The following is a 10,479-nucleotide window of genomic DNA, read 5'->3' on the forward strand; positions in this document are numbered from 1 at the left end:
GAAGTAAATCACTCTGAAATCAAGGCTTAGGAGTTCTACAGCCTAGATGCAAGTGCAATTAAGGGTTAATATCAAAGAGTGGGAACAAACCGCCTAGAGAGAAAGCGGCGGCCACTTCCGCCCTAGACTAAGGCGGGGAGCTTGAGCGAGTAGGTTTTGCGAGGGCGCTGTGTTACGGTTTGATCTATTTTTCCGGTTCCTGTTTTCTTACTTGTAAAGAAAAGTTTGGCTTATTCCTTTTTGCTCCGTGTCATTCGTTGATCTCGTGAGAGGAAGACGCCGTAGGCTTGTTATACTTTAAGAAACACGCACATGGGAGAGCCAGAACCTCCAGGCGCTCTCCTTCTTTACCGTCTATTGGTCACCCTTGTCACAGAAGCGCCGCTCTATACTCCGGAAGACCTTTCTATGACTGTGCCAAGCGCGGGAAACTGGTTCTTCGTCCTGGATACGGCCTAGAACAGCCCGTCATGGCAGGCAGACGAGGGGCATTAATTGTGCTGGAGGGGGTAGACCGCGCTGGTAAAAGCACACAGAGCCGAAAGCTGGTCGAGGCCCTGTGGAGAAGGGGAGTTCGAGCTGAATTGCTTAGGTTTCCTGGTATGCATTGCCTGGGGTTGTTGCAGAATACAGGGGGGCTTTTGCTGTATTGCCCTAGAATTAGGATATTATCTTCCCCTCTCCCACTTCAGGAAGACGTCTGTAGTTTTAGGAGGAGTGTGGCAGGTCGAAATTCAACAAGCGCGGCTGCTCCTGGTACAGAGAGGCACATACTGCTTGTTTAATTTCCACGTTCTAACTGCTGTTGATGGAGGGAGTAACTAGTAACGCTGGTGCTTTTGATGGTGGTCTTTTATAGTGCAAAGTATTGCACCTGCATTGTTATAGCTTTGTATAGCGTCATTGGCCTTACTCAAAAGTACCCTTGGCTTTTATTGGTTTGAAGTCTAAACATTTGAACCTTTAGAAAATTTAGCCTCAAATGGTGTGTTGTGTGCAGAATATGTTTTTATCCTTGCTCTTTGGAGTTTGGTTGAAACCATTTTGTAAAATTGCCAGTAATAGAATTTATTGATGAGTGCTTTAAAAAAAAATCAAATGCAATGCTACATCTGCTTCAGTTGCAGATTTACTTTGCAGGGGTGGACATCTAACCAGGGAATAAACTGAAACTCTATTCTGGCCTTACTCTGTGCCTTCACCAGGATACATCATGATGTGGAGGAGGAAGAGAGTGACAAATGTATTAAACAATCCCTATCATGCAGCAAGGAGTACAGTGCTAAATAGTGATAGAAACACTATTTTTCACAGAACGCACACAGAACATAGTAGTTGTACGTTGGTGAATTGGCAACATGCCAGACTAAATGAGCAGTTCAACTTCTCTCTGAATGGGAAGACATTCTGTCTTCAGCAAATTTTCCCAAGTGTTATATATTAACTAGTGCTTCCAAATGTGATGTGTTTTGAAGAGTGGATTAGATTTATGGAAATTGAAGGTGTTTGTTTCAGTGTATTCTTTTCTACTCTTTGCAGAAAGAACAACAGAAATTGGACGTCTGATAAGTTCCTACTTGGAAAAGAAAAACAATTTGGAAGATCATACAATACATCTGCTGTTTTCTGCTAATCGCTGGGAACAAGTGTAAATTCATGCCAAATTTAAAAGTTGCCAGCTTCAGACTTGCTACTTTATTACTAGAACCCCAATCCATCAATTGAACCAGATGCATAAATTGACATGCTCTAAAACTGAAACATTCCCTCATTTCAGAAATATAAACCAGGAAAGGATTCATTTTGTTGCTGCATATTAAACAAAATGCAGAAGGATTTGAGCAGATCTTTGCCGATCTGCTTCAATTCACCTAGACATCAAATTGTAGTTACTCAGCTATGTTCTTCTCATCTTCTCAAAACTCATCTGTGTACTCTAAAACTTTTGAACTCCTGTTAGCACCAGTTTAATTATGGCTTTTTGGTTTGGGGGCATTATGAATGCAAAGACTTCAGTTATGGAGTATAGTCATTTCCCAAAGGAGGTGGGAATAAAATAACTGTAGTTTTATCCAATTAGTAAAGGTTGTTGAAGAGAAGATAACAGTAATAGCACTGTGTGTTTGCAGTTAAGATTCAGGCATGTTAATTTTTAAAAAAGATACATGTGATTTCAAAGGATGGAGAGGAGATTGTACAGACTTTAAAGATTTTTATGAAAATAAGATTCCACTCTTATTTTCAGAAATCAGACAAGAAGTAGTAAATTCTGACACACATGACTCATGGAATATTGACCACATCTTTAACTTTCTAGCAAGGGTGTAGACCAAGTACAGTGGTACCTTTGCTCACAAACCTAATCCATTCCAGGACTCTGGTCGTGACTCAAATTGGTCATGAGCCAAGTCAAATTTCCCCATAAGGGTCAATGTAAATAAGGTTAATCTGTTCTGTGACTATTTTTTTTTTTTTTTACCTTAAACAATGTGAAGCAAAGTGACAACAACAAAGATTGCGGCCATCTCCCCACCCCCTCCCCCCAGCGATCATGCAGTGGGTGGGGGAGACGGGCGCATTTGGGCAGGGAACACGTGCGCAGCCGCAGCCATGCCTCACTCCCCAGCACGACTGCAATCACTCCTGTGCAGGGAAGGCAGGCATGCTCGTGATTGTCACCCAATGCAGAGTTGGTGACCTGCAGCGAAATTTTTATGAAATTTCTGTTTGCGGCCCGATTTGGTTGTGAACTGAGGCGTTCATGAGCTGAGGTACCACTGTAGTTTAGAGCTTAACTCGTTCTGAGAAATTGATAATGATAGGGTCTCCAGCATTAAAGGGATGGTGTCAGCTGTATATAAGTTAGTTCTGGATTCAGATGAGAGCAAATGTAGAAGTCTGAAGCAATGGTGGTAGTTAAACCTATGTACTTTTATTGATGCAGCTTGGATGAGCATCTGGGGGAAACCACAATATATATCTGTTTCTGCTAATACCAGAGAAGCATCTCTGAAGATAATGCATGTTTGGTATTGGACTCCTAGAAAATTGGCATTTATTAAGTCTTAGTCCTCCTCTCTGTGCTGGAGGGGATGTCAGGGAGTTGGCACATGTGATGGAAATGTGATGAGATTCGTAAATTCTGGACTGTAGTTTTCACTGAGATTACTTGTAAAAGTAGAAATAGCTATTGACTCTGAATTGGCTATATTGAATTTTTTTTCAAAAAGAATATAAATATGAAATATAAGGAGCTAATTTCACATCTTTTATTTGCTGCTAGAAAAATAATAGTGTCAGAGTGGAAAGATTTTAAATTTACAGATTTTAATTAATGGTATAATTTGGTATGGAAGACAGCAGTAATGGAAAATTGTCATACAAGTTACAGGTTATGAGAAGTTAACATGTGTTTGATTCTTTTAAGACTGTTTCCTTATCATTTATTGAATATACTAACATAAATATGAAAGGATGAGCAAGTTATAAATTATGGTGGTTGTAACAGTTTCTGTATAACCAACATGCATCCTGGAGGACTGGGGACTTTATGTAACTCAATCTAATGGTGGGAGGGGAAAGGAATACAGGTAATGTTAAATGTATGTTTCTGTTTCTTTTTTTTCTTTAATAATAAAGTAAAAAATTACTGTGCAGAAGCTAACAGAACATTAAAAAATCTGGAGCAAAATGTACCCTAATAGAAGAAATTAAGTAAAGCAGCACACTTTTGGCAGAACTCCCATATAGAATTTAGAATTTTTGATTTAAGCAAAACTTTAAAAGGAAAACAGTTAATTTTACATGCTGTACAAATACCAGCTTTTTGCTGAATAGCCATAATAGATGAAAAATTAGTAAAAACCAAAAACTACATGTAGGCTGCAATTGTGTTGCCAATGTGATTTAAATTTATATTCAAATTCAAAGCTTTACATAGAATTTTTAAATATTTTTAGAGAAGACATAAATAGTATATACTTTCCTCAAAATTATAGTATATACTAACTCTAAACTTTGAGGAACAAATTTAAGACACCGAAAACTGTTTGCAAGGACATTTTAGCATATTTAAAGAAGTATGCATGATTATTTGTGCATCACAGAGATGGTCAGGAAAGTAAATTGTGTATAGTAGATCACATGCTACAATGAAAGAATGCATATTTTTAATGGAACATTTTCTGCAGAAAAAAATACTGGAATATCTTCTATCTCACATTACTTTGTTCCAGACTGTTGACTTTTTAACTGTCATCTAATAGTGATATGTGTCTCTTTATTTTCAGGCCATCGATTAAGGAGAAGTTAAACCAGGGTATCACTTTGATAGTAGACAGATATGCCTTTTCTGGGGTAGCCTTCACAAGTGCTAAAGAGGTAGGTAAAAATGGCATTAGTCTAGTATGAATTTATGGAAGCACCGCCAGACTAAACATTAACGTGAACTGAATCAACTCACTGGGGAAATTATCACATGAGACAATTGCAATTTTTGTTAGTCCAAGAAGCTCACTGGATGGCATTGGGTAAATTGCTGTTTGAGTAATCAGAATCAGGTTGAACCCAGTCTTGGGCCTGTGTTCCCAGAAGTAAGTCTCATTGCATTGGATCCAGATAGTTAGTTGTTCCTAGTTCCCATGGAAATAATTGAATTTATTTCACAATTTGTCACATTTATTGGAGTACAGCTTAAGTTCCAATTAGGTTCCCACCCATTGTGTTAGCTAGACTTACTCTCAGGTAAATGTAAGCCAGTGTGGTATAGTGGTTAAGAACAGTAGACTGGGACTCGGGCAACCTGGCCATAGAGGCAACTGGGTGACTTTGGGCCAGTCACAGACTCTCAGCCCATCCTATTGCACAGGGTTGATGTGGGGATAAGGTTACGAGCAGGAGGAGGAGAATGGTGTAAGCTCCTTTGAGTTCATAAGAAAACGGAATAGAAATTGAATAAGTAAGCAAGTGTGGATTGCATCCTTAATAGGTGGGAATGTAAAGTAAGAAGAAAATATTAGAGGTCTTGGGATGCAGCAGAAAGGAAACCTAAATAAAACAAATATGAAGGGGTCAAGCTTCCTCACTGTCAGAGCTATATGACAGTGGAACCAGCTGCCTTAAGAGGTGGTGGGCTCTCCCACACTAGAGACATTGAAAAAGAAACTGGACAGCCATCTGAGTGGGATGGTGTAACTTGGTGTCCTGCAACAGCAAGGGCTTGGACCTAATGGCCTTCATAGCCTTCCAACTCTACTATTCTATGATTCTAAGTCACTAACTGATATATAGTAGCATAGCATCTTATTTTTGGAAGGCTGAGCACCTCTAGCATAGAAGTATTGTCTTAAAATCTCACATAAGAAAAAGTGTATAGCAGTCAGTTTACTTGATATTGGTAAATCCAGTGAAAAAGCAGAAAACATTGGATACACATTGCATTATGAGAGGTTTGATGAACACGGCTACTAATTTCTTTCTGTTTGCATGGGCATAGTGATGCAACCTTGAATTGTGACAGTGTGATAATTTTGCACGTTTTAATGTAAGGTTTTTGTGGTTTATGGCCATTATTCAGTCACTGTGTGAACCAATTGATTGGAAGCAAGCTAATTTTATGTTGTATCACTTAGGCTGAGAACGAGATTCAGCTTGTAAAGACTGATTGTATTATCCTATCCTTGAATGTAGCAGGATGCTTTGTAAGTATTTTGTGTTGTGAGCCGCCCCGAGGCTTCAGCAAGGGGCGGCATAGAAATGTTTTAATAAATAAATAAGTATACAGGAACCAAAACACCAGAGTCAGATCTCTGTGCTTCATGTACAAAAGCTCCAGGTTCAATTGCTTGTATCTCAGTGTAGAATAGGATAGGAAAACTGAAGCACTGGATAGCCGCTGCCTATCAGTGTAAACAATACTGAGCCAGATGAACCTATGATCTGGCTTTCCAAGTTCCTTTCAAATTGTTCCTTGGCTTGCTTTACCCATTGATTGTGTCTGTCATTTCTTTCTCGACAGAACTTCTCCTTGGAGTGGTGCAAGCAGCCGGATGTGGGGCTTCCAAAACCAGACTTGATCCTTTTCCTTCAGCTAAGCACCTCTGAAGCAGCCAAACGTGGAGACTTTGGAAATGAACGATACGAGAATTGCCTTTTTCAAGAGAAAGTTTTACAATGCTTTCACCGTCTGATGGAAGATAAGACTTTAAATTGGAAGGTAAGAAAGGAAACTTCAAGTGAAGCATAGTTTGATTTTTGACCTATAAATTCCATAATCAAAACACTTCTAGATTTGGATATTTATGAAATTTATTGATGAAAAAATTGGAATTACCTTTTGCTTTCCAAATTTCCAAGGGAGTGTAAATCAGATAGAAAGAAGTATACTTGGGCATCATAGGACAGATAGGGAAGATGCAATACTTGAATATGTGATACAGTTGCTTGAAATTAAGTCCAGGAGAATAAATGAAACTCAGGCTTGTTGGTGGTTCTCTCGTGTTCAGCGATTTGTTGCCTGTGGCCTAGATCTTCTTTCTCCTGCTTTGTAGCTCTCTGCTATGGCAGCTGAAAGACTTTGTAGCCATGGTTATTCAGTGCTCAGGCCACAGAATTGAACTCATAGCAGTATAAAGCTATACTGTGTTGTGGTACCTATGGATATAGTTTCTCTCTTCTGACACAATGTTAGGAAAGAAGGGAAAAGGAAAAGTTAATGCTATAAAAAGAGAGGGTAAACGAACAGCTGCAATAGTGCAGTATTGGTTTTAGTCCTTGGTTCTCTGGATTTAAAGAGTTAAGTACTGAGTGAGCCACTTTCACCTGCCACAATGCTGTATTTTCTTGCATAAATAATTGTATTAACAGTTTTAGTATAGCAGCAGATGGAGCTCCACCTTGTTTTGCATCTCTGTATTTTGGAAATTTGCTTCTAAAGTATGATAAACATATTCACAGATTCATCTAAAGGTATTAGAAAATTAGTTTGACTTAATGATCTGGTTTGCACAATGCAACAACCCATGATAGGTGGGTTCTTGTGTTTTCAAAATGGATGCTGCTTTTCTGAGGGTAGCTTTTTTCCCTCAAACAAGCAGGTCTGAGAACCCACAATATGTAGAAATGATTGTTGTTTCTTCCATGGTGTGTTGATGTGTCATTAGAGCCTGGAAAACCATGGCTGTGGATTTTGGGCAACAGCAAGCAAGTCACTTGGCAAGAGCTGCAAAACCCCCCTGCTCTTGCTGAGCTCACCTGAGACACGTTCAATGCTTGGGTCCTGGTTACCTGAAGGAGCGCTTACATCCATATATGCCCCTTGAGATCTGCGGGAGAGGCCCTTCTCCGGGAACCCTCTGTGAAAGAAATTAGGAGGGTAGGTACTCGGAGGAGGGCTTTCTCTGCGGTGGCGCCCAATCTATGGAATGCGCTCCCCAGAGAGGTCCGCCTGGCGCCGTCGTTATTTGTTTTTCGGCGCCAGGCAAAGACCTTTTTATTTAAACGTCATTTTAATTGTTAATATTATTTTATCTGGCCAGGGCGACTTATTTTATATTGTTAATTCGTTGTATATTTGTATTTTATGTTGTGAGCCGCCCCGATGCTTCGGCGAATGGGGCGGCATAGAAATGTTTAAAATAAATAAATAAATGCCTCAGCAGTGCTTAAGCAGCATGGTCAGGTGACTGTCACTGGCTTGTTATTCCCCTCCCCATGATTAGAGGCTGTTTTAGCTCACCACAGCTTCCCCAATCATTCTGTTTTTGTGATCACTGTTTTGACAGCCCCTCTGAAGTATTCAAGGAACATGTATGAGGGGCCATCACTGATTTTCTTGACAGGGTCACTTTGGACCAGTCGCAGACTCTCAGCCTAGCTTATCTTATAGGGTGGTTGTGTGAGGATAAAATGGAATGGAGACCTATGTAAGCTCTGGTACCTTACACAAGATAAAAATGATATAAATGCAGTGTAGTAATAATAAATAGTCCTTTCAAGCCACAATTCTAAATACATTTGCTAAGGATTGAGTCCTGCTTAAATGGTGGAATTTATGTCTAAAGAAACATGCAGAGAATTGCACTGTTAGGTAGCAAAGTTTGTGTTGCTAGTTTTAAGTGATGATGTAAATTCTTTTTCAGCAACTGTATAAAAGTGGGGAAATCTTTCTACAGTGTTAATATTTTTGAAGTAGATGGAAATGAGAGCTAATATAAACATCAAGCTGCAAGAATGTTTCATTTCCCCATGTTTGTAAGCCATCCTGAGATGCTCAGTAGGGGACGGGATAGAAAAGCATTAATTAATTAATTTTTGTATATCTGTTTTTGTGTTTGGATACAGATGATTGATGCTTCAAAGAACATAGAAGATCTACACAACGAAATCACATCCTTTGCAGAGGAGGCTATGCAACAGGCTAAGTATACACCCATAGGAGAATTGTGGAAGTAGAACTGGCTTATATTATCTACTTGAATTACTTCATCAAAGCAAGATCTGCATTATTCACTTTTGGTCAATATTTATGTCTCTATCTAGCGGTTTATACAGAGCAAATGGGACTCACTAGCTTTGTTGTTTCTCGAAATCCCTTCAGTTGAGCATGCTACTTTAGAACTGTAAAGCCTAGTCTTCCCTCGGAAGCATTTCTGCAGGAATTTTTACTGGGGCAGATGCTACTTTCAGAGATGTGTACAATAGTCCTTAATTGGTGTTTTGTAATCCTTTTTTTAAGAATAGCCAAATTTCTTAATGTGAATCACTTCAAGCACACCATGGCCACCCTCTGATGGTATCTTGTATCTTGGCTTCAGGCAGTTTTCAGCTAGCTGTGCAAGTGAGTGAGCAAACACACAAGGATATCTTCCATTATATAGTTTCACAGTCTGAACAAACTGGGAACCTATAGTTAATAGCAAGAAACCAGGATATTAAACTATGGTTTGAGGATGGTTTACTGTCCTGGCTTGAGAACATGAATCACAGTTAAAATGAAATGGTTAAGATAAAATGAGAAACTAGCAATGGAAGGCTTCCTAGCTTATATGAAATGGCTGTGTGTACAGACAAATCTTGAGAAGTTTTGGCTCATAAAGCTGAGGATACTGTCTGAACACAGCCTCCTTTATTTTTTAAACTTGTTATGAAGACCATCTGATTATAACGTTCCATTTTTAACTAAATGCACATTTGAGTTCTTAAGGAACTCTTGGGTATATGTCTTGCAAATACTGTTGTATTTTTTGATCCCCCCACCTTTATTTAGTTCTTAAATGTTGACCAGCAATTTAGAGTGTTCCTTAAAAATCTGTGTTTGTGTTTCTACATTAAACCCCAAAATAAAGAATGATGCAAAGAATGAGCTTATCTGCACTTTCCCCATATTCCTTCCAGAATTCAACAACTTTTGATTCTACATCCTATTTGGTTTCATATGTATAGCACATTTAAAGAAATTTCTTGTTTGTATTTTTAGCAATATATTCTTCATATTCCTTTATATTTAGTTTAGCTTGCATTATTTGTTAACTTTTGTGCTCTTTTCTGTTTTTAAATGAAGTGGTCTTACCTTTTCTACCCTGGATTTTTATTTAATCATGGTGGCTGAGTGCACCAGTTCAAATGAAATGTTGCCAAGTTTCTTTCTAGCTCAGCAGTGGGGAGCCAGTAACTTCAGATGATGTGGGATTCAACTAATCCACAAATATGGTTAATTATTAGAATTTATGGGAGTTGTAGTCTAACATGGCCACAAGTTTTCCACCCTTTTTACTTAAGAACTGTTGTGCAAAACAAATTCAATTACCTTTTGTATACTAGGACAAATAGTTTGCTTGTTTTCTATATTGTGAAGCGTTTTTGCAGTAGGGATGGTCAATATTTGTTCAGTCTATTTTTTCAAATGAGTTGACCTGAATCGTATCTAGTCTATAGATTGGAAAGCAGTTATCATTAACATTGCAATGCTTCTCCAAATGTTCCAGTGCAGTTCTTAGCGCAAAGAACCAATTTTTATGTTTAGAAACTGATATCTTATCTGAAAATAACTTACTATTTTAAATATATCTTGAACTTTTGTATAGATTTTGTATAGATGGCGCCGTTGTTAAATATATCTTGAACTTTTGTATAAAATCAGAAGTGTGGAAATGGCATAGATCAGACATATGAATTAGTATATTTGAAGCATCTGACATGGACATCTATCCCTATTTTCTTGTGGTGATGGACACCTCATTTGGAAGTTAGCTGATTACCACATTCTTTTTCCCAAAAGAATGAAAAGCCTTTTCTTGGAAAACTGCATGTTTAAACTAACAGATTAAATAAAGAATTTTGAACTACTTGAATTCTACAGGTATTAAATACTACATTGCCAACTTCAGCACAATACTAGGACATTTTCAATGTGTATGGTGTTTATCTTTTATAAGCAGCATTTCACAGCAAAAATTATACTCTAACACCTTTTCCATTCAT

The 10,479-nt window shown here is 38.3% G+C and overlaps 1 protein-coding gene across 1 annotated transcript; it reads left to right on the plus strand.

Annotated features, from left to right (window-relative positions):
* Window positions 1–184: 184 nt before the first annotated feature.
* Window positions 185–10,349, plus strand: DTYMK (deoxythymidylate kinase). Its single transcript, XM_044433057.1, has 5 exons — window positions 185–600; window positions 1,540–1,648; window positions 4,290–4,380; window positions 6,017–6,214; window positions 8,341–10,349. Exons 1-5 carry the CDS (start codon window positions 471–473, stop codon window positions 8,449–8,451), a joined length of 639 nt encoding a protein of 212 aa, XP_044288992.1. The 5' UTR covers window positions 185–470; the 3' UTR covers window positions 8,452–10,349.
* The last annotated feature ends 130 nt before the right edge of the window (window positions 10,350–10,479 follow it).

Source organism: Varanus komodoensis, unplaced genomic scaffold (genome assembly GCF_004798865.1).
Source record: "Varanus komodoensis strain SLA01 unplaced genomic scaffold, ASM479886v1 scaffold25, whole genome shotgun sequence".
NCBI classification, from domain to species: domain Eukaryota; kingdom Metazoa; phylum Chordata; class Lepidosauria; order Squamata; family Varanidae; genus Varanus; species Varanus komodoensis.